General features: G+C 42.9%; 1 protein-coding gene across 1 annotated transcript in view; it reads left to right on the top strand.

The window, feature by feature from the left end:
- Positions 1 to 25,449, top strand: part of TXNDC5 (thioredoxin domain containing 5) — a 92,881-nt gene that overhangs the window by 46,677 nt on the left and 20,755 nt on the right. The window contains exons 6-8 of the mRNA XM_069217135.1: positions 12,330 to 12,416; positions 15,083 to 15,226; positions 16,070 to 16,152. Coding sequence (XP_069073236.1) covers positions 12,330 to 12,416; positions 15,083 to 15,226; positions 16,070 to 16,152 — 314 coding nt within the window. The remainder of the gene's footprint in view (positions 1 to 12,329; positions 12,417 to 15,082; positions 15,227 to 16,069; positions 16,153 to 25,449) is intronic.

The raw sequence follows: 25,449 nt of genomic DNA, 5'->3' as shown, positions 1-25,449 counted from the left end.
TGAGAGAAACTGCGCCTTCAGAGAGTATTACAGCAAACTATACAAAGCTCGCCCACCACCTCCCACAGAATCACTGAATGAGTTTTTTAAAGATATCACGCTGACCTGCCTGTCCGCCTCACAAACAGCAGACCTAGATAGGCCAATAGACATTATGGAAATACAACAGGCTTTACAACAACTATCACAAGGCAAGGCTCCCGGCAGCGATGGGTTACCCCTAGAATATTACAGCACGTTCCCGACTCAAACATTAACTCCATATCTCGCTATGCTATCTGAAGCCCTGAAGCGCGGCCAACTCCCTGACACTTGCCAGGAGGCTCTAATAGCGGTACTCCCCCAAAACGGGCTGTGACCCACTAGATGTACGCTCATACAGACCACTTTCGTTACTTAACACAGACTGTAAATTATTAGGTAAACTGTTAGCCAATCGATTACTCCCATATATGACATATCTGGTCCACCAAGACCAATCCGGCTTCATACTAGGTCGCAGCACCTTCTGCAACATCCGGAACTTACTGCGCCTAATGGCAAACTCCCCAGAGGGTGACTACCACCATGTTGCCGTGTCATTAGACCTAGAAAAAGCTTTCGATACGTTGGGATGGCCCTTCCTGATGGATACACTTCGACGCATGGGATTTGGACGGACATACATGGATTGGGTGGGGGTGCTCTACGCTAACCCCATCGCACGAGTCAAAACTGGCGACACTATCTCCCAACCATTCAACATAGAAAGGGGAACCAGACAGGGATGTCCACTGTCACCACTCTTGTTAGCACTTGCTATCGAACCACTAGCAGCCCGATTACGAGCGGTTGCCCCTTTATGGGGCATCCGCGACGATCACACATACCTCCATAGTATCTTTATACGCTGACGATGCCCTTATTTTCCTTCGTAATCGCAATGAAACTCTCTCCCGGACCTATTGAAACTACTGTGTGAATTCGGCGCTCTGGCCGGTTTAAAGGTGAACTGGACAAAGTCGTGTATATTCCCTATGCGCTCAGTCCCTGAAGCACTCGGGACGCCTCCCAGCTCGGGCGATCTGAAGTGGTGCAGCAATACTTTCAAATACTTTGGCATAAATAATATACCATGACACACGCGACCTTATGGAGGGCAACCTAGGTCAAGCAATCAGATCCATCAGAGGCTCCCTGCCCTTCTGGTGCTCGCTCCCGCTCCTGGGCAGAGTGGCCATAGCAAAAATGATAATCCTTCCCCGGCTATTATACTACTTTATGGCTCTCCCACTGATCTTACCAACATCCTTCTTCAAACCACTGAATAGCCTATTAACCGCCTTAATTTGGGGCACCGGCCGGCGCCGAGTAGCACTTACTAAAATATACCAACCATTGAACGTGGGTGGACTGGGAGCACCCAGACTTGAACTATACTACGCAGCTGCCCAAATACAGTGGACATCCTCCTGGTTCGGGTGCCCTGATAGCGCGGAATCACAATCGATTCTCTCCACAATGGGTAACACAGGACTACTACAATACCTGATGATTCGTGAGCACCCCAAACACCCACGCAATATATTATTGAAAACCGCGCACTGGATATGGGGCTGCTACGTCCTAGCCGGCGCCCAAACACCGCCGTACTCCCCCAAAATTCCGCTACTAGCTAATCCGAAACTCGCCAATATAGCTGCAAGAGTGGGGCTAGATGGATGGATCGATAAAGGCATACGCACAATCGGCGATATATATAGTGAAGGGCACCTCCCAACATTCAATGCTCTTGCCGAAAAGTATGACTTGGGACAGGGTGGTTTCATAACATTTGGAGCAGTAAGACAGATAATACGCTCCTGGTGGAACTGCTGCAATTTAGAACCTAACATTGCTCCCACGTTCCACGACATACTGAGCAGCATAGACACTCACTAAATGTATCCAGAACATACACGATCCTACCAGCCCACCAAGAACACAGACACGAACAAGCAAAAAACAGATGGGACAACGTGCTGGCTGCACCACTCTCACAACACGCATGGAACCAAGCTATGAACATGATAAAAGAGGTATCACGCAATCCACGTTTTCGCTATACCCACTTTAATTATATATACCAAACATACCTATCCCCTCATCGTATTACGCGCATGTTCCCTCAGTCAACCTAGGTGTGCCCCAGATGTTCTGTTCCTGACGCCAACTTCTATCACATGACCTGGGACTGCCCCCCGGTTCAAACAACATGGAGTGATATAATTACTTTGCTGTCGGAGTGGACGGCCATTACGTTCTCCCCCACACCCGAACTGTGTCTACTGGGGATAGCTCCAAGACTTAAAAAGCGGAAACAGTCACTGAGATGTTTAGCTCTGGCACTGGTGATGTACAGGCGCCTCATAGCCATGCATTGGAAGGCCCCGGCCGCCCCAGGGATGGATCTGTGGCGTTCTGAGCTGCTGCGATGGGCCGAAGCGGACATGCTTCAGCTCCTATTGGCCAGGGGGATTCCAGTTAAAGGCTTAACCACCTGGAACTCCTTTGTAACAACCATAGAAAACAAAGACGACGTACGCCCACCATGAATATCCTACAAAACGGTATTCCCCGAGACTTTACATCACAATCCCATTAACATTACCTCATATCAACATAAACATAACAAGGTTGCGGCTCAGAGCACACAGAACTACACGGGCACACGGAAAGCTAAACATACTTCTGGCAGAAGTACACACAATAAGAATGCACAACAACAAAAAAAGCTGCTCAGTGACTCCTAATCTCTTAAGATCGATCAGATAAACGTTCTCCCTGTGCCCTGCCCCACCAAACCAGCGCGCGCCACTCCATGATCGCGCGCGCACCAGCACCACTGGGCATCTTTCCCAGGAGGTTCCTGATTTGATAGCTGAGGGCTATGCAGAACATGTTGTTGTTTGCCATGTAACTTGATCACCTGTATCTATCTCTTTTTTCTATGATTATTTGTTACATGTTAAAACAATAAAAATATATTCAACAAAAAAAAAATGATAAGCAATTTGCAGTTGTCACTTTTTCATTACAGTTGAATGAAGTAATAAAGGATGGGTCTGGAGCAGCCATTTATAAGGTGTATACTGCTTCACTTTGCCTCTGCAAAGGGTACTCGACCTTAGTAGTTCCTAAGATATCAAAACTATATCTCAATCTAGTCTAACAAAATTCAGGTGCAAATACACAGTAGCGATGTCGGAATTGTTTCTCTCCTCCATCGGCATCATTTGGGTGGCATGGCATATGGTCTGTAGTTTTTATATTCTCCCCTAATAGTGTACAAATGATGCAGTGCTTGAAATACGTACAATCTGAATCCTATTCACAACCAATCACTTGTCAAAGTACAAAATTTACTCTATCTGTGCAGACATCCATTTTAGCTTTGTGAGTTGACTTAAGACCACACAACCTTCTTATTGGTTGTCGACTGCTCTTCTAAAATGGTGGTCAGCATAAAGGCATGCTAGAGGCCAGGTCTCTGTTCCACTCATGCCACTACTTGATACAGTACATGTTAGACCTTTCAGTTAAATAAATGGTGAGATCTTAAATGTGCCCCATAAATTGAACAAGCTCAGTGCTTTGTGAACTTTGCATTCACAAACATTAGCCAATCTATCCCAGCTGACTGGAAACAGTAATTTGAATTTTGTCCTTTCTCTGGATAATATTGGCAGTTACTCAGTAAAGGTACCTCTAATCACCCCAAAAGGATGTACACAATGCACCTGAAGTAGTAAAAATCTCTTGCACAATATTCCCCTTTCAATACTAGATCCTGTGTAAACCATCACACCAAAATCTTTAAATACATCACACAGTATCAGTCCTGGGTGAGTGGTTCAGTTTCCTTGCTGCCACAGCCTCCCTAAGCTATAATTCAGCACTTATAAGCATTTCTTATGAAGGGGAAGGTCTGTTAATCATCTGTTGTGCTTTCCTTGAATTTTATATATTTCAAGAAAGTGATACCAATTGAGATTTTCCATGTGGCCTCTGCTCGTTGTTACTGTGGAGGTCGATCGGTTAGTTGCTTCCAGACATACTGGCTACATGATGAGCCAAATGAATTATTTGATTGAGATAGGAGAGGACAATATGTACAGTTCTCCATCACTGCATCTTCATATTTCTAAACATTGAATACCTCCACTGAAACACAGGATGCCTGACTTGATTGAACAATGAAGGGGGGAAAATATTAAATTGACAAAATGGATGCCTTTTCTTTTTTTTTTTTTTAAATAATTTTAGAACAACCTACAGAGTAAATTTTTGAAATCCATTCAATCAAAATGAAGGTGCATATAGATACAAGTTGCTTACATAGAAGAACAGCTGCAGTGTCCATTGAAGGCATCACAATCATGTTATTGAACCCGGCATGCAGCAAAGCTGTAGCCAGTCCCTCTGTACATCATTCAGAAGGTTGTCATAATGTATAATCTAGGGAGTGAGATTTGTTTAGTGAGTGTAGGAAACTGGACTTCTTTGCAGATGTCCTCCACCTTTTGCCTCTATCGAAATACTAGATGCTGGTTTTCGACTGACATTGCACTGTGACCTGACAATCAGACCTTCGTGTCAGTGCTCCTTCCTTTAAGAACACGGTATGTCTCTAGTAGATGTTTGCTAGGGCATGGCTATTAAAGAGGATCCTTAAGGGCTGCAGCATATCTTATGCCACTCTAAGGGACCTACCCACAAATTTCACACAGCCTACCATTGAGACTGCGTGTCAGAGTGCAAGCCCTGAGTGAAAACACGACATGGCACACTCATTGTGTGCCATGCCAAGGTCACTTCATGTATTATATGTAAGTCACCCCTACAACAGGCCTTGAGTCCTAGGGGATTATAATACATGTGAGGGCATGTCTGCATGAACAGATATGCCCCAGTGATGACTAATTCTATTACTAGATATTACAATTGACAGGGCAGCCTCCTCCGAGCATACACTGGTCATCATGAGTGACCCAGCTACACGATGGCTGCACAGAAAATAATGGTATTTGGCATCAAACACCTAGTCTTAATAAATCAATATTGATGCCAGTATTGAATTTATTATGACATGCACCCAGTAAGCATCTTAGAGGTGCCCCCTGAAACCTACTGGTCCTCTAGTGTGCTACCTGACTGGTATCGACCAGCCTGCCACCACAGATGATTTTCTGACCTCCTGGAGGTGAGCTTCTGCTCGGAGTTCAGAAATTATGCCTGCTCTGGCAATAGGTATTATTTGCCAATAGGATGGCTAGTGAATCTGCATACCAAGGTCAGGGACTTCATAGTCCCTGCAGCCTTTGAAATGCAGCCCCAGCTTCCCCCAGACCCGGGAGAAAGAGCCCCCTGCCCTGGTGCCCATTTGGCACCAGGACAGGTGGTAAATTAGATAGTTGTGAGGTGTGTCACACTTACAGGCTGAGGGCTCTCCTAGAGGGGGAGGAGGCTGCTTGAATTGAAACCAAAAAGTAGAATTTTACCATCTTGAATGTGGTGGATTAGGAACTCCGGGACAAGGTAAGGGCCCACTCACCACAGGAAGTAGTCATCTGGGGGTGTAGTGACCCCAAGGGTAAGTAGCCCATTGTCTACTACTTTCACTCCCCTTTACGCCTCTAAATTTAGGGGAAATCCCGGACACCATGAAAGCGGACCAAGTCAAGACTTTGACTACTGCGAACCAAGGAAGAAAGGAGGGGGACCAAGAGAGCGAGAACTGAAGACCTGCACCAAAGCTTGGCACACACCCCCAGGCCTCTTGCACTTCCACAATCGCTGGAATGGGTTTCATAAGGGTTGGACACCCTCCCCAAAACCCTTGGGACTTCCCAGCACCTCAGCAACCAGGAAAGATCTCCCTTGGAGTGGAGGAGCTACTCCGCTGGATCTGCAGGCACCAAAAGGAGCTGTCCAGTCCACTGCGTTGCTGACCATCCGGTCCACCACGAAGAGGTCACCAAGCCTCTAGATCATCTCCCCAGCGAGTTTAGATACAGTGACCCCATCAGGAGCCCCACATCACCAATACCCTGGGTACCCGAGCAGTTGCAACAGCCAAGGCTTGTTGTGTCCAGTCCAAACACCAGTGCAGAGGAAAACTGACTAGCTCTTCTGGGCTTCAGGGACTGTGAAATCCACATAGAGCGTGGCCCACCTTTCATGTTTGACCCTCTTCTGCTGAACCAAGACCCAAGGTAAGTCTCTGACCACCGTGACCTGACGCCTGAAAGCACCACTGCACCTGAGCCCCACAGACCTAGTCCCATGGAGGCGACTGAATCCACCCTTGTTTGGGCAGACTGGTCCCCCACTTGCTGCCTTCAGCCTCTGTCTGCAGGAACCAAGAACTGTGAGGATCTTAAGCAACACAACCCAACGCCTCAAAGCACCACTGCACATGAGCCCCACAGCCTGAGTTTGAATTGACCGACAGTGTCTCTGTGTGCTCAAGATCTGAGCCTCCCTTTGGGTTCAGCAGAACTGGTCACCCAGTCCCCACTTGCAGTCTCTTTACCCCAGGACCATTTCCCATTAAAGTGAATGGGACACCAGACGCTTTAACCCACTTCTTCACCCGGACACCCTAGTGCCTCCTGAAGTGAACTCTTGGTGCTGCCTCGTACCTTGCCTCATACTCACCTTAACTCCTGGAAACGGGCCGGTAAGTCATTGCTAAGTGCCTGAATGCAGTATGTTTATCCCCCGTTGGATAACATTACAGCTTGAAGCCACAGTATAAGTGTATTTTACTGTGACTTAAAAATTGATAACTCGAGAGGTACTTGCCTGTTTAGGGTGATCTTGATGTCTTAATATAATAATCAGTGTTATTTTCTTAAATTGGTGTCGTATTTCTTTGAGTGTCTCGCTTACTGACTGTGAGCAATACATTTTTAACACTATCCTCTGATAAGCCTATCTGCTTGCCCACACTACCACAAAATAACTTTTAGAGTTATTATTTTAATCCCGCTGAGCCGAAAAGGGTCGCCCTGAACTATCTGCAGTGTCCCCTACATTTGTACAGTACACCAAAAGCAAGCTTCCTACAGTGAGGAGGATTTTTTGTTCTATATGAGTAACTTTTCTTTTCCATCATGAGACATTCATTAATAATACAAACACTGAGTTGAATATCTATCTTATTTGTTCCTTTGAAGGATGAGTGACCAGTTAGGAAACAAATCAAGAGGGAAGTATAGCCAGAGAAGGTTGAGTTTCAGTGTTATCAGTCTTTGAAGTGGAGATCATGAAACAAGTCCTGCTGTTCATCAGACTAATACAGGACTACTTAAAAGAAAGAACCTTTAGAGAGCATGTAGAGAAATCTGTGCTTAATGTTTGCTGAAAGCAGTAGTATCCTTCAACAGCTGACCAAGAAGTTCACGATCTGATGAAATCCTGCGAGCCTTGTTGTGATCGCCCACGTACTGGCTATCCCAATCTTATACACAGGAGTTTTGTGTTGCAAAAAGTCTGTGCTTCTATATCAATTTCTATACATTGAGTCTTTTATTTTCTGGCCAATTCAAAGCTGGATTTAGCCCTGGTTACAGGATTGATTTGTGTCTCATTGTTACACTGGATAAGCTTAATTTGCAGTCTAATGTTCATGAAGCTAGTATTTTTAATCTGCTGAATCTGTCTACTTCATTTGATTTGACACATCATTGTACCCATCTCCATTGTCTCGAAAATGTGCACCCACACTAAGGCTTTGGATGGCAAGTCTTTGTACTTTTAAAACCATGTTTAAATGTTTTATTCTTCTCCCAATTGTTGTCTTTGTGTTCATTCTGGTGCGTACGAGTTACCCATTATTTCCCTCTTATTGTTCAATTACTATTGAAGTCTCTATTCTCCTTTTGATGCAGTCTTTTAGCTTAACCTACTACAGACCTATACATAGACCTTACATTCATGCAGTCAAGGAATGTCTGCCAAGGAACACCTTAAAAAAGAATTTCAGCAAAACCGCTAGCCTGTTTTTTTTTTTTTTCCCTTTTGGCCTACCTGTCATGGTGTCTAAACTGCACTATCCACCGCTTTATCGGGTGCTTTAGAGTAATCCTGTATACTGACTTTGTCTTAACACCACAGGTCAAGTTGTCAAATCTTTCTTCCACGTGTCACAGATTGATAAAACCTTTCCCTCAACGTCTTGCATCTGATTCAGGCCACCATAGGTCTCCTGCTTTACATTCTTTAGTATCCAAATGTACTCTACCTTGGCACACCAGTGTACTTATAACAAGAATACAAAGAATTACATTTTTTCCTACATATGCACACTTAGAATCATATTCTTGTCTGAGATCCATTTGTTGGCAGGGTCTTATTCTGGGCTGTCGGCATTGCACACTGAGCTCTTCTCTGAATACAAGCATGTTTCCGTCAGTAAAAGCTGCACTGTTAAGGGCCTAGACCAGGCCTTGTTATTTTCCATTCAAACAGCTAAGCATCTGGTTTTTGATGCCAGTCACTGAATCTTAAAAGGAGATGGCTCATCTTGTTCTAGAGAGCTCTTAAGACATGGCTGTTTCCTCTCGTAATTTGAAAAAATATTGAGCTGCAAACGTGCCTGTCATCTCGATCGCTGAGCTTTTTCCCTCCTATTCTACTTATGATGGACAGTGTTTCTTGGTGACCTACCCATGTTTATCCTTAGTAGATGGCTGTAAGAAGCTGGCTTTTTATTTAGTGTACCAAAGGCGAACCTTATTGGTTTATGGGGGCTTACTTTAATAATCCCAAGTGCACTGTTTGTGGTAGTGTGGATGAGCAATTTAGGCTTATCAGGAGCAATTTAGGCTTATCAGGAGGGAGTGTTGAGCATTTATTGTACACACGGAGTCAATAAATGACACTCCGAAAGAAAACAGAGACCAATTAGGAAAAAATGACACCAAGATCAACGATATTTGGCAAGTGCTTTAGACATTATTGATTTTCATAGGAAAACAGTGCAAATAGGAAGCTGTTAGATTTGAGGCATGAGCCTCGAATGCAGTAAATTGTCCTATCCTATGGGAGAAACACTCAGTGGTGCAATCACACTGGGTGTTGATCTGGAGGAGAGGGGCACTTTGTTTAGCAATAACTTAAAATTTAAAAGCATCTCAAGCAGAGTTCCATGTGCTCCAGTTGTCAGGCAACAATAAAAATGTTGATATAACGCTTGTGATTATTGTTCCTGATAGATAGAGAGATTGGAGTTTTGGTCCGTGGCAGTTTTGACTTTCCATAAAGTAGCACAGAGCATTAATATGCCTGTTTATTTTATGTGGATAGCGGAGTGGATTAATAAAGATGGCCTTTACCAGCGCTTATGTGAGGGAGGAGCTATGGAGAGATAAGGGGCACTTTTGCCGGATTACAGTGTGGGAATCTGAGAAGGAGGTCATGAGGGGGGAGCCAAAAAAGATTGTCGCACAAGGCGCCACCAGTGTTAAAGCCAGCCCTTCATAGGTATATTTTCAAACAGTTCTCAAGGGTGCCATTGTTGCCTTAAGGTGCTTCATGGGTCCAGGTCCCAAAAACCACCAGCAGTTCTGATTTGCCTGCCACAGTGAGTCAGCATGCAGAGGTGCTAGTTGCATTGTTATCCTTCAGTACTACATATCCAAGTCAATGGCGGGATGCCCCGAAAAGAAAGTTTGCAAGGGGGGGACTTTGGAACAAGTCTGGCAGAACGCAAAGGGAGGCTCGGCTTTTGAGGGTTTCTGGAGCACAGGGACACAGTCTATATCTGTAAACCCCGGCTGGGGGGGCTCAAGTGTAGAGGTGTTTTGTCCACGGGGTCGCTGAAGTTAGAGCATCTTACTTAGTTTTGGCAACCTGTAGAGGGAGAGAAAACAGGACAGCAGGGCCACTCTTTGAAGGCCTTGTGGATCTTGACTTCCCTTGATGACAAGTCTGTGTTGGTGACGTCCGGACAAGTCTAGGTGTTTGCAAGTGCTCCAGTACCCATGGTATTGGTACTGAGACACTCCTGGAAGGGTTAGTTTCTCAAGTCTTCCTGAAAGTGACTGGGCTGACCTCTTGGACTCAAGACAACCTCCTCCTGGCGAGTTGCTCCCTTGATGGGCCCGATGGCCAACAAGACGAGATTAAGGGGGTCAGTGACGTAGTGCTTGCAGATGCAGGGGGGATGGCTCCTCCAAGGGAAATGTTGCATGGTTGTTGAAGGTGAGACCAGTTCTCCAAGGGTTTCGACTTGACTGCTTGGCTTCTGGACGATTAGATATTCGTGATTGTCACGGTGCAAGCAGCCAGGTAGGGTTTGGTACCAATTTTGGTCAGGACCTCTTCTTTTTTTTTTTTTTTTTTTTTTTTTTTTTTTTTTCTTTTCATGACTTGCCTCTTCTTTCTCTTTCCTTTTAGTTCCCAGTAAACTATTCTGAAACCCAGTTGTCAGGGGTCCCCTAAATACTGAATTTAGTGGAGTGTAGGATACCAATGGGTTACTTACCCCTGGTGTAACTACATCTCCTTTATGACCACTTCCTGTGCTGAGTGGGGGGCATATTCCTGACCCAGAGTTTCTAGTTTCACCAAAAACAAGATGGTGGAACCTTTCCTTGAGTGTCCACTTCAGGTAGCCCACCTTAGGGGTGAGAATAGTCTAGAAGTGTCCCCCCCCCCCCCCCCCCCCCGCTCTGGTGCCAAACGCCCCCCCAGGATAGGGGGTGTCATTCCCCAGGTCTGGAGGAAGCCAGGATTGCATATCAAAGGGCTTTGAAGCCCCTGGCTCTGATATGCTAAATTGCTAGCCGTCCTGTTGGAAGAGGTATGATCACCTTCTTCCAGAGAAGGGATTTCTATTCTGGCCTTTAAGCGCATGGGCGCTCACCTGGAGGGGTTGTCAGAAACTCATCTGTGGTGGCAGGCTGAGCAATACCAGTCAGCACAGTAAGACTAGTAGGCTTACAGGTGCACCTCTAAGGTGTCCTCTGGGTGCATGTCGTAATACATCTGATACTGGCATTAGTGCAGATTTATTAAGACGAGGTGTTTGATACCAAACACTATTAGGTTCAGTGCAGTCATCATGTAGCTGGGTAACTTATAATCACGAGTGCCCCTTACAATTGAACTAGACATGACAGCGGTACATCTGTTCATGCAGATATGCCCTCTCATGTAATATGATGTACCCTGACTTAGTGCTTTGAGGCCTGCTTTAGGGGTCATTTACATCTGTTACATGCAGTGGGTATGGGCATTGCACATGGAGTGTGTGCAATGTCCTGTTTTCAAAATGGTTTGCATCACTTCATGCTTTTTGCTGTGGTATTCTGCATTTGTTTGAGTGTAGGTCCATTAGGGTGGCATAATACATGCCGCAGTCCATAGCGACCTTCTTTAGTACTCATGTCCTAAGTACCAGGAGTAACATTTGTTAGGGACTTACAGGGGGAGCTAAAGTCCTTGCCAATTGCTAGTTAGACATTTGACACTTTAGAGTAAAGAACACGGACACTGTGGCCTGGTTAGCAGGGACCGAGTGCACGGTCAGTCGCAAACCAGCAGCTAGTAGTCAAAATGGCGGCAAAAACAACCTGCAAAAAGCCTGGTTTCCTACATTGGCCGAACTTTGTAGGAATGTAGACCACTTTCACGTTCTAATGCATATTTTGGTGACTCTAGTTGCAACACTGCAGGAACAGGTTTGTTACAGCACAATTGAAGCACAGTTTTTACTTCCATGTATGACTGTTCTCCCATATAGGGCACCTGCAAGCATGCATGTGTCTTCAAACAGTGCTGGATATGTGCCCCTCTGTTTTACTGCAACCCCTACCAGTTACTTGTATCTTAAGGTAAAACATCAACATTACTGCAACATGATCATGGCATGTCTCTGCCTTTTTAAAAAAAAAAAAAAAAAGACCCCTTGTGCGTGCAGTAAAGAACAATATTAAGGTATGTAAAGCTAAAGGTGTGGTTGGTCTTCACCACCCTCGTTGCACAAAAAGAATACTTCTTGCTTTCATATTGGGTCTAGTTATAAATTGAACTACTCGCCTAAGTACTTCCATGAACTTCCCTTCCCCCAAAATAATTCACATGCTGAACTTGACATCTTACAGCAACAAGAATCCATCCAGGTGATTGAGTGGTATATAACTTTATTGATAGGAACTAAAATTCATATTTACTTTTTTCCAAATCTATTAATTGATACATATTGCATCCTTCTTTTTTTTTTTTTTTTTTAAATTATTCTTTTGGCACAAGCAGTACATAACATGTCATTCTTGATGTATTCTTTTCATGATTATTCCTAGGTGGACTGTACACAACACTACGAACTCTGCACTGGGAACCAGGTCCGTGGCTACCCAACACTCCTCTTTTTTAAAAATGGAGAAAAGGTAAAGACTTAAATAGGTAGATGGCAATAAAATTGTATGCATTCATTTAAATGTTCAAGGCACCACTCTCGTTCTGTGGGTAGATGCACAGTTTTTTGTAAGGATTAATATTTTTAATTTGCTAAAGTTGCTGTTACGGAGTGTATATTACATAGTAATGTCCTACATCATGAAACCGTCCTTTGACATTGTTAGGGAAAATACTTTCCCAACCCTCCTCAGAGTGACGCAAAGAAAACACAAACACCAGGCAAGGCTCCGGAACAGATGAAATGTTTGAGGTACCAAGGTTTATTGGCAGACCAAGGCAGAAGGCAGACGCACATTCCAGTGTTGCATCTTACAAGCAAGCAACGTCTGTCCTGAAGCATATAAGTCAGGCAGTTATATATGTTAATAAGTGCTGTCACAGCAAAACCCCAAAAGGAGACATAGGGCCATATGTACGAACACATTTTCCCATTGACACAAATGGGAAAAACCCTTTGCTACATCTGGCTCATAGCCCATACATGGGCACACATATACAAAAAGAAATGCTGCATATACAAACTTCAAGTCCACGGAGTAAAAATATACATAATGCAGTGTGAGAATGAACAGACAACAGGTGGACCCAAAGAAAAGGGGGGCTGGGTTGCTGACTAACTGAATTTAGTGTGAGACCGAGCTAAACCTAGTGGCTTGGAGAGGTTTGTTTGCACAGCTGGCATAGGTGTGTGAGAGGTCAGTAGGGAAGTCTTGTGGCAGTGCTAAAATAGTAATGTGGATGAGTGGAACCATTCTGTGAATGAGAGGAGCAACCATCTTGGTAAGAGAAAAGCATCAATAGCTTACTAGTATGCAGATAATGGAGGAAAGAATTGGAACTAAAGCATCATATCTATAGGTACATGCATGTGGACATATATATATATATATATATATATATATATATATATATATATATATATATATATATATATTCTTCAACAGACATGATTAAAATGTGGGGTTTATAGCAGCCATGCATATTTTCTAAATTATTAATCTCCTCAAATCTTTTACCCTCCCAAACATTTTCCAAGGCTGCAATATCTAAAATAGGCTTTTTGTTTTAGCCCTTAAGCCTCCAGTACAAACTTATAATGTTTGATCAATGGTTAGAATTACGATTGGTAATCCTGGTCAGAAATCACAATATACACAAAAAGGTTTACTCTTCTCCATATTGTCTCTCCAAGTTGTACTGGAAAACTCATTTGTAATACTTTTTATGAACGGTAGGACCGTTAGCCTGCTAATTCCATTATCAATTATCCCATGGGTGTAATTTTATTTCATAGATTTTATTTTGAGATTACTCCTATCTCAAAATACTGATCGCATTTGTAACTCCGATTATTAGCTACATCTTATTCTCAGTCACAACTCGCCTTTGTAACCTCTCCCCTAACACCACAATGAAATTATTTTCTTACTCTGCAACCGAACGTGGACTTGCTTGGACTGCAATTTTTACAAAATCTCACCACTAACGCTGTAAAGGAAATCAAAGCTTCTTTCACAAAAGATTGCCTACCATTGCTCCAGTTTGTCTTCATAGTCTGCCTTTGTACACCATAACAATTGCTTCACACTAAACCATGAAACATTCTTGTGACCTCTTCAGAGTAGCTAACTGTGTCAGAATATCAATTACATATTGAACTACCAGAGTGTAATGGCATTATGGTAACATGATCACACAGTGAGTTGAACACTCACTGCTTCAATGTTGTTAAATTAAGTACACTTAACTTGGTTAATAGTAGGGCTGGTTATTTACTGTTGTTGGGAGTAACTGAAATGTGGTATATACCTCTATATAAAAATAAAAAAATTATTCTAGCTTTCATTTGAGTCCTTCTAAGGCCCCTAGGTTGACATGAAGAAATATTAATAAATATGATTGCATATACGCCTGTTTGGCGCATTTGTGGCAATGTTGAAGTCATTCACTTTGCCTTGCCGACATGTGTAGTTACTTGAAAGAAAAGACTGAGTCCTCTTTATCTGAACTTCAATATTCCATCATTTCTCTATTGACTTATGAACAAGTCTTGTATTAAAAAACTGATCAATAGAAAATCTTTAGGGCAGATCTGTAAACTGGGTTTCCTATTTGTACTTCATAGCAGGAAAAATACATGTTTAACATTTGATAAACTATTTTGCTTTGTACACAGGTTGAGTGTTTTTGTTCATGGCTCATTGTAATTTAGATGCTTAATTTTTTTGTGGACTGCTATAATATCTTGTAATGTCAGGCATTTTGCATTGCGCAAAATGCCCTAAGTTAAACCATTATAGCACATAGCATAGTTTTCCACTTTTTGGGGGGAGGCGGCACATCATGGATGTGAGCATGCATTGTGCACAAGAAAATGGCGCTAAATACCCTGTTGCGGTTCGCATACATTTTCCACATTTTTTCATATTCATGCAAAAGCATATTGCACAAATTTCACAGACACCTTCTACAGACCTCTTGGCTCTGTGTTCATTTATGTCATCAACCACATTTCTCCGCTTCTTTGCTTTTTGTTCTGCATAAGTATTGGAACCTGCTAATTGTAACTCAACATGTATTTTGAAATTGGATTTTCAGGGTTGCGTATGTTTTCTATAATTGTAATGTTTTACAGGTGGATCAGTACAAAGGGAAGCGGGATTTAGATTCTCTTAAAGAATACATTGATTCCCAGACAAAGGTTTCTGAAGAGGTTGTGGAACTTGTTGATGAGCCTGCTGATGAGCCAAAACAGGAGGCAGAACCTGTTAAAGATGAGGTGTGTGCAGTGACTGTCTATCAAATTGAACTTTGGCTGGGCAGTCTAAGAATAACATGTAAAGCAATAACTCTGCCACTTGTGCTCTTGAACCCTGTTGATGATAATCCAATGTGTAATTTTAAGTGCTATTGGGACATTAGTTTTTTTCTTAACCAAAAACCCAAGCCTGCTAAGCATCACTGCTCTTTTCAAAACCCTTCTTTCTCGTAAAAGGAAGGTTTTGTGATATAGGTATCAAATTGCAGTCCTGCTCTGCAACCCATTGTAAAACTGCTCCTCCCAGAACGTACTGAACATTAAGTAATGGCGAAGGGAACATACTGAAGCCCTTCAAAGAGAACTGCTGTTATTAAGCATTGATGTGTTGAAAATACAGTGTAATGTTTTATGTTAATTTCTGATCAATCATGTATTCACTTTTTCTTTACAACAATGGGAGTATCTCTGAAGTTGTAAGGATATATTAACCATACTTTAAAGAAAATGGAGCACCATAGGTGCACATATTTAGCTGTATGTCGCTATAATGCTTGAAAATAGAAGAAAGGTTCAGTAGTTTACTGCTGCCATTTGAAAAGAATAGCAAACCAACTACGAAATTTGGATGATGCCCAAAGTAATCTTGGCTGATCAACAAAGGAATTTGTTAAATAATTTACGTTGCATAAGTTCAGTGACAACTGCTGTGCCTAGAGTTCAGTAAAGTGGCTCAATTTATTTTATAAATGAAATAATTTAATATAGTTGAAGAGCCCCAAGTACCCTGCTCCTTTCCATCTGAAAAAGTTGCATTTTCATGAGTCTTGTTATCAACAGTTATTTTTTTGTTTTTCTCAACAGTCTAATGTGCTGACTCTCTCTGAGGCTGATTTTGACAAGACAGTTGCTACAGGTCTTACTTTTATAAAGTTTTATGCCCCATGGTAAGTGTTTGTCTTTATTTTTACAGATTTGGGATGTAGCTGGAAGTGGCGCATCTTTAAAGCGTGCTAATATATTCCGCTGTTTTGTATATTGTGGGAAGGAAACTACATGCATGGCATTTGGGGAGAGGGGAGCTATGCAGAGGACGCATGTGGTGAAAGCAATACAGAAGGCAGGGGAAGACTCAAACTAGTGAGCGAAAGAAACACTAGCACAGATGGGGAGAAACATAAGATGGTGGCAGCTGGAAAATACATGCACAGTCAGAATGCAAATGCAAAAATAAAAAAGTGCTCCCCTAAAAGTGAGCAGTGGAAACTGACAAGTAAAGAGGCCATGCTCCAGGGACGAAGCAGAACCAAGACTGACAAGGTAAGCCATTGAATAAGAAGCAACTATGAGTGATAATAATGCCACCCACGGGTAAGCAAGGGGCAGGCTTTATACCTACTGTAAGATCTGGTAAGCTGACAAGTTATTTTGCAGACACATCTATGCTGTCTGTCAGGCTAAACATAAGAAAGATTTGACTGAAAAGCCCAATTTAATTCCTTCCTCGTCCCAGAAAAATGAAACCAATCAGAAATAGGTCCAAATACATTGTGTACGTAGTAGGATTTTTGACAGTGCTTTCTCTTTCGCATCTAAGTGCTGGGCTATCCCAGTATGCACAGCAGTGTCAGCAGGTTATTTTTTTGCTTCTTGAGGAAAGGATGCCCTAACCCAGCTCTAAACTCTCATCTGGGTTAGAAAGCTTATTTATTTTCCTTTTTTTTTTTTTTTTTTTTTTAATCAAAGAATGTATTTCCTTTTTCTCTCAATTCACTGATTGCTTGCTTTTGTCAATAAGTCCCTTCTGTGCTGGGAAAAACCTGGGATTGTGAAGTTGCATTTCAGGTACATGTATCCTTTAGAAGTCAGCCATATCAGAGAGGTGCTTATAAGAAGGCTGAAGAGCCGAGATGGAGCTCCCTTGGAGAGACCTAAAAGTTCCCCTACTGCATGGGTACTCACAAACTTTTTCTCGGGGGCCAAAATTGCAGTATGGTTTGCGGCCGAGGGCCACACTGAAGTGACAGCGGGGGCGGGGCTTAGAGGGGGCAGGGCTTAGAGGGGGCAGGGCTTAGAGGGGGCAGGGCTTAGAGGGGGAACAACCACCCCGCCCCCTTTTTCTAAACAATGCTGTATTTTGAATCCAGGTATAACTACAAGCCATTTATCATCTGCACCCCTGGGAGGAGGAGTAAGCTGAAGGTGTTTGCCCATCACACAAAGTGTACCCCACTGGACACTTCACAAATGGTTTGATTTATATTGGGATTGTCATCTGATTTTTGGTAGTTTTCATGGGTGGGTGGTTTCTCTCTGGCTGTACTGGGTTGGTGGGTATGGGTTATAAAAGTAAGCATTATTGTTTGGAGGTTGCACAAACAAAGGTCTAACTTGGTGCCTAAGCATTACAAGACAAAGATACAGCAGCACAGTTCTTACCCTTGCAGGGTCCGGTCTATCACACACAGCGCCATCTGCTCTCACCCCTATCGCCATCTGCACACAGCGCCATCTGCTCTCACCCCTACCCCAGTAACGCACACTGCGCCATCTGCACACAGCGCCATCTGCTCTCACCCCTACCCCAGTAAAACACACACACAGCGCCATCTGCTATAGAAGAAAAACTATAAAAACAGTGCAGTTGGTACCTAGAAGAAAAGGCACAAAGTTAATCAGTCACATTGTCATAGCTACCTATCCACGGACTGGATCAGCAACAAAGTCAGTCTTCGTCTTCAGGTCATCAATTGATCAGCAACGAATCAGGCTCCCAGCGCATGAGCCCAATGACAGAATCTCGAATCGCGTCTCCTGACATCATCAGCTTCTCACCCCTCACATCTCGCATCTCCCCCAATTCTGAAGTTTTAGCCCCTTGTCATGACTTTTTATTAGAGTTTTTCAATCCATCCCCCTAATTCCTAATTGGTTAATTAATCACCATATGAAACGCTACCCAATACATTCAATTCTACAAATCTATGAATTCTAGTATTTCGCCGTTCTCAGTTCATTGATTGGTTCACTGTACGATGTCCTCATCATCCGGCTCATCAGGTATCGAAAATGTTGCATCTTCCTCTTCAGTCAGTGTCTCTGTTGCTTGAGTCCTGGGAAAGTACATCTCGTTTACTCTACACATAATTGTAGCAATTTGATTGCACACAAAAGCCAAATATACAAGTACAATGCTTTATAGAGGGCTGATGATGAGCTCAGGCTTTCTAAATATAGGAGCAGGGCCATTTATATGTGAAAGAAACTGCGACCTTCATAGAGAATTGAATAGTCTGCCTTGTCTATGATTGTGAAAAAAGACAAGCACTCTAATACCAAAAGAAATGTTTGAGGGTTTATCGTGAAATTCAGCCAATTATTCCCAAATATTATTCTCAATTTATCAGGAACTTTTGGCTGCTTTAAGCACACCTTCCTCTGCAACGCATTTATGGACCATATCCTGGTCAAATTCCTACTATGCTAGGTAGCATCACCTAAGTGCATTGTCCCCGTACCCTGGTAAAAAAAAAAAATCATGAAGGTATCACGCTGTTCACTGCAATTATTGAAAACTGCAAGGGCATAGCTCGAGCTCTTAGCTACTCCAATCACAGGATTTCTCTTGTCCTGACAGCTTGTCAGGGATCTAAAGCAAGCCATCATTACACCAGTGGTAAAGATATCAAATGAAATATGTGGGTTCCTAGCACATAATTTCATGGGTGTCTCTATTGCTGTAGAGAGGCTAACAGCTTTGGTGACAGCCCACAATGTACCTCATACACAGTGTCGATGTTAGTGATTTCTGCCATTTTATGGATATTTCCTGATCATTTTTTTTCTCCATTGTGTGACACCAAAACCACCATTCTACAGACCAAGTTCTAACTCCTAATTCCACGACCACGTCTGTACCTTGATCCTCCTAGATCTAGGTACTGTTATGGCAGTGTAGACAGTGGGTTACAATACTCTATGCCACCGCCCAGAGAAGCGCTGCAGATTCTAGGTTTTCAGTGGGGACAAGTCAGGGTAACGCCATAAACAATGGCCGCCGTACGTAAACATAGAGGAGGGCCGCGGGAGCATGCGGCCCTCTTCTATGTTTACATACTGCGGCCATTATCATATGGCGTTTGTTGTGCGTCTCGCGGGCCGCCAAGCTAGGTCCGTGGGGCCGCTGGCGTCCCGCGGGCCGTACTTTGAGTAACGTTGCCCTACTGCATGTCAAGATACCTTGTGCCTTCAAGGCCTCTCTCAAACTTGAGATTTTGTCAACTTGGACTGTGCCATAGAATTATTCACATTGATGAGCCCTTTGCCATCAAGCCATCACTCAAGTTTGAGAACAGCCTAGGCATCTAGTACAACAATGTCTTGAATTCAGAGTGTGTGAAGAAGATGGTATCTCCATTATCTGGGCATGTGAAACCTACTACAGAGACTGCAGTTGATTGGCCTCTTCTTTGAAGAGAACAGTCTTGTGTTCTGAGCAGCCACAGTCTTAGACGAATGTGGTGCAGTGACCATCAGTTGATTGCCTCTACAATCAATTCCTTCTTATGCAGAGGCTGAACCTCACAAGGACAAAAGACAATGGAGGCATTGGCTTCTATAGATATAGCTTGTTCCATTGAGTCAGGCATCCTGTATGGCGCCATGATAATGCTACTTGGGTATTAGTACAGACAGCAAAGTTTTTTAGGTTCAAGAGTCTGACTTGTCAAGAATCTCTCCAATTGATTATGTTCTGCAGTTAGTGAGATCTCAGCATGGAGTGATGAGAAAACTAAATATTGAAATGTCCTGCAAATATGGACATCAGTAATTAAGCGAACCTTACAAAGGTATTACACAAGATTTCACCCATGAAATATTTCTTGGTGAACTGTGAAGAATAGGTGTGTTGAAAAATTCAAATCCCCAGACCAACATCTCCTGTTAAATGAAAATGTCCATATGGGTACCCCATTTGTTTCTGTTGTTAAAATGTCTTTTTTCCCCTCCTGAACACTGGCATCTCCTGCCTAAGAAAGCAGCCATACGGACTCTTCAAGCAATAACGTGCACCAAATGGCAGTGATGTAACATAAGACGCGGGTAGCATGCCCTTTTTAGCGACCATCGTGATGCCTTCTGAAATTCTATGGCGCTGTTTATGGACCTTATTAATAGTAATGCTTGCTAAGAGGGTTTGCAAGAAATCTTTAATAAGGGATGGTAACCTGAAGTGATCTGTTCTTGCTAAAGACTAGACAGGGTTGCTGCACTCTCTTGTTTCCATAGTGTGATCTTTTCACCTTCATGGTGGGTTGTCTCTCACTTAATATATTCCTAAAGCACGGCAGGAAAAAAACAATGTCCATGCCTCAAGAAGCACATTCTATGGCGCTCACGTAAATGAGAAGATAAAAAGGAAACCAGACCAACTAAAGTGGTTTGGGTTGCAGAGCAGGAGAAAGTTTCCAACAGTCCTGCATAAGACCTACAGGAGGAGTGTCTTCCACCAACAATTTCATCAGCAGCACTTATTGCTGGCCTTCTTTCACCAAAAGCAGAAACAGTCTACTAAGAGCTAAGGATATCTGAAACCATCGGTGAGAAAGGAGCCAACAGCCGCTTTGACTTGACTGCTCAGCACCCAATGGAAAGAATTGCATTCCATTAATCTTTCAGCTCAGCATAACAAAAGGTAAATGGGTGATAATGTGCAGAATGACTCAAGTTGTAGAGAAGTTAAGCTTTTGATAGAGCAAATGTGCTCAAATGTCCAGGAATAAGGGAATGTGGTACTTTTGATCAAGAGTAACATTCCATTGTCGGAGTCCTGCTGTCCGCAACGGGTTCTGATGGAAGCTTTGATGCTGGTTAGGATTTTCACATGAGACAATGTACAGTGCAAGGAAAATGGTCCACCATGGATCAGTTGTACTATGGAAATATGCTGGAACTTAGAGTGGTCCATCTAGCTTACATGCCACCCTGCCCTCTAAGACTGGGCACCATTTTGGTACAGACCTACAAAACTACTGAAATGTATTAAACTTAGAGGGAAGAAAATCCAGGACTATTGACATTTGGCAGTGGGTAGTGCTGGAAAATCTCCAGATAAGGGCAGTTTGCCTACAAGGGCTGTAAAGCATCAAACCACACATGCGAAGCAGGCACCTCTCCAGACCTCATGAGTATGTGGTGAAATACAGATTAATTAGCCATTAATTTCTAGTGAGGAACACTAACAAATTAATGCTATGATTGTGCTTCTAGGTCTCTGTGGTCAGGGACTTATATCTGTATGCTTTTCTGCAAGGTGTACATCTGTAGTAATCAGGTTAAAGAAAGGCACATTACGGATGATCTTCAGTGCTCGTAATTGGCCATGTCTGTGATGGTATTCCAGCATTCTTCTTTTTCCATCTTCTATCCTGTGTCAGGCAAGGTCCTTCCCCAGAGCCTTCTGTCCCTGAGCGGATATTTAAATCTCCCTTCTGGCTTCAGAAAAATACTGAAGGATGCAGAGTGTCGTTCCTTGAAAGCATTCTGCGCTCTCAATTAAAAGCAATTCTGCTTTCTTTTTCTAGAAAAGCAGATTGATCTAAGGACATGTCAAGAAGGTAAAAGTTAAATTTGGTAACATCTAGCTATACAAGTGCATTTTTGTCTCTTAATACTGTTTATTTCAAATGTCTTTCTGGCATCTTTATTTTACGTCCCATTGATTTACATTTCTTCCCGGGCCTTAGGAAAATCTTCAATCCCGTCTGGAAGCCTAATATTAAATATTGTTGTGTTAGAATGTTTGAAGCCCCATCAGGCAAACCAGTGCATAAGGTACAATACAGACCTGGTTCAAGGACATGAATCTTGACAGTTTTTTTAGCCCCAACCTTCCCCAACTGACAATCACTTGGATTCACTCTGGACACCAACCTCTTCCTCAAGGAACACATTGCAAAAAAGAAAAACAGAGGGCCTGGTACCAGCGCTGTCTCCTAAATAAAGTCAAAACCTTTCTTCCAAAAAGGTACTTGAGAACTGCTGTATAAGTCCTTGTACTCTTGCACCGGAATGGAAGTAATGTTCTACTCCATGGCCTCCCAGACTCCACACTGGCACCCCTCATCCAGGTTTGTGCAGTGGAAATACCAAAGAGGTACGTACATGCATAAATCGGAAGCACATGTCAAATTTGTAACAGATTTTGGAGTGGCTACAGTATTCTGTAGGTGAGTGTGATTCAAAATAGATGTTTCCCATGAGCTGTACACAATGTTCCTCTAAAGCATGGGTACTCGCAAACATTTTCCCAGGGGCCAAAAAGTTTGGTCTGTGACTTGCCTGGGGGCCGCATTGATGCCAGGGCGGTGGGGGTCGAGTGGGGTGACTAGAGGGATTGGTGGCAAGGTAGGTGTAGGGGAAGCAAAGGATATACATCTAGTGGGTGAAATAAACAATGGGAAACCAGAAAACCTGGAATTAATCCCGGCTTACCCACTTTTCCAAATTTTCTGATCCTAGGCAATTGTTTAGTGTCACTTTCCTGCCTTTTTCTGCATTATCACATTTAAGATGACCTCAAAATACATGATTCATGGTGTGTGCTGCACAAAACCTGCTTTTATGTTTGCATTAATAAACTATAATGTTGTTTATGTATGATAGGAACCCAGGCCACCCATAAAGTGCACATACCAAGTGACTTTGCCTCTTTAATTTACTATTGGTGGTGTTCTCAGGGTAAGGGAAATAATTAATGTTTCCAAATTTGTTTGAAAACTATCACTTTAAAATGAATACATCCCAATGCACTGATAAAATAAATTGTACTAAGGCGAAAAGGTTCTGCATGTTAACTAAATACACTTAATTAATTTTGAAGAGCCTGTTTTAGTTTACACTTATGCTGCAAGATGTCTTTAAAAATGAAGGCGTTTCTAAAGTTAAGTGCAGGAGTCCCTAGTTACTTTCTTTCTTTAAAACCAATTAAGTTTGAAATAAATGATTGTGTGGGTATTTAATATTTTCGTTAGTGCGGAGTCGAGCAAACAGCTGCCCAGTGCTCCTGTTGCCCCAGGGGCCACATGTAAAGGTCAGAGGGGCCGCATGAGGCCTGCGGGCCGTACTTTGAGTATCCCTGCTCTAAAGTGTCATTAAGAGCTACACTTTTTCTTTTGTTCCATTCCATAGGTACTAAGAGCCCTGGAGTATTGTGGTGGAAAGACAAATTTATATATGTGAATTCAACTGGTATAGAAGGCTCTTTTGCCACAGGTTTAGCAGCCTTAAATCCATCCATAAATATTTATTTTAACACTATTGTGTGAAGGGAGTTGGCCAAAGGTAACTTTTGGATATTGCTTAATGGCTTGGACAAATGATAGACAGACAGCTGGTAGGCGAACTCAATGTGGAAAAGACATATAAGGCACTCTTCGTTGGTCCGAGAATGTACCCATTGAGAAGTAATTAAGGGGGTAGATGCTAGCAGGGCACAATGCAGACTGGTTATGGTTTAGGGGAGTTTTGTCTTTTCAGAAAAAGGCAGGAAGTAAAACAGCAGCAGACAGAGGTGTAAAGGGAAAATTACAGTCTCTTCCGTGTGACATAACAAATTGCAGTAGGCCTGGGAAAGCCAAAATGAGAACAGAGAATAACAGCTAGAGCTAGCTACATCTTCAATTTGACTTGATAAGTAAACCTTTTCTTGTCAAAATGGGTGAATCCATGGAAATGGTTTCTTTAGCAAGTGATCCCTCCCCAGTTCTAAACATAGAACAATTTCTAACACTCTCCAAAACACTTCCTGTTGAGATTGTAATGTCTCTTGCAGGGTGTACAGTTATTTTCCCCTGCCCTGGGTGCATGGCTTTTGATTTTGGCCCTAGACTCCCTAATCTTGTGTGTGGTCAGAATCTTAGTCATGTCCCTTGACATCAGTTAGCCCCTAAATGTGCCCTGACTGGAGGGGTGCACCCAGGTTTGCTTTCAGTTTGTTTGCTGACTCTGTACTATTGTTCCTGCCATGGGTTTATCATGTAAAGCAAAGTGGGAATGTAAACTTTTTTTTTTTTTTTTTTTTTTTTTTAAATCAATAATTCTGGCCAGACATTTCCATCTGTCAGTGGAGTGGAGGCCTACTGGCCCCCCTCATGTAAAGTTCTGCTTCTATGCCATAACCCAGATCCTAAAGTAAACATTGCAGGTGTATGTTGTGCTTGATTGTCTGTGGCATGTATGGTATATGCATTGTGTCTGAGTGTGCCAAAGTAATGGGGACCCGGGAGATCTATTTGAATACCCCTGGTCTGGTCCTGTGCACAAGATGGAGGTGAATTGTTTTTGTTTTTTTTACAGACGTGGGTGGGTGGGGGGGTATTTAGGGGAGGAACACTGCTGGCATTTCTGAAGCTGGAGGGAGGAGATCTAGGCACTGAAGTGGGAGTCATGGAATAATTTGATTAAGCCTTTTCCTAAGAGAATCTGCTAATTAGTCTTTCTGAAGCACTGCCATTTGGTAGATGGTGGGGGTGAATTCGGAGACTGCAAACTCTTGTTTAAGGTGAGAAGGGACCCTTTAGGTGTGTCCAGCCTATGCACTTACTATTATCACTGGTCACTGTTGCTTATGATAGCCACATGCAGAAAGTCCACACCAATTTGCGCCTCTGTTGTGGGTACTCCTGGCTGGAGACTACCCCGCTGTGAGGAGCATCAAAGGCTCTGTCTGGAGAGCTGCCTGGAAAAGTTACTTTGAAGGAGAACCATCCCAAATGGATTCTCAAAGTGCAGACCGGGAATACACGCTTCATGTCTGCTTCGACTCTAAAAGTGGAACAACAGACCCACTTACTGTTCCATTGAGGGTGTCCTGTTATTTATAACCCACATGCCTCATTCAAATTTGACTGCATAAATGACTGCTGGAAAAAAGAGCTGAGGTAAAAATTAACTCCTTGGACAGAACACTGGGAGGGGGGGATTCCCCCCAATCATGTGAAATTATGGCAACGTTACTCGAAATGCAAATCCTTTATTACATACTATATTTTAGCACAAAATGTGTCCTCACATCAGTTTTTGCTAAAAGAAGCCATTTTATATAGAAACACAGACCGCTTTCTGTTCCCGCAATCGTGGTAAGTTTCTACAAAGAGCATTTCCGGAATTTTGCTTAACAAGTATGCACAAACATTTAAACAAGCATTTGCTTTTACCTTGATAGCTGGCAGTTTAGGTTGTGT

Source organism: Pleurodeles waltl, chromosome 2_1, assembly GCF_031143425.1.
Source record: "Pleurodeles waltl isolate 20211129_DDA chromosome 2_1, aPleWal1.hap1.20221129, whole genome shotgun sequence".
Taxonomy (NCBI): Eukaryota; Metazoa; Chordata; class Amphibia; order Caudata; family Salamandridae; genus Pleurodeles; species Pleurodeles waltl.
Note: the sequence above shows the minus strand (reverse complement) of the source record. Positions and strands in the feature narration are given on the sequence as shown.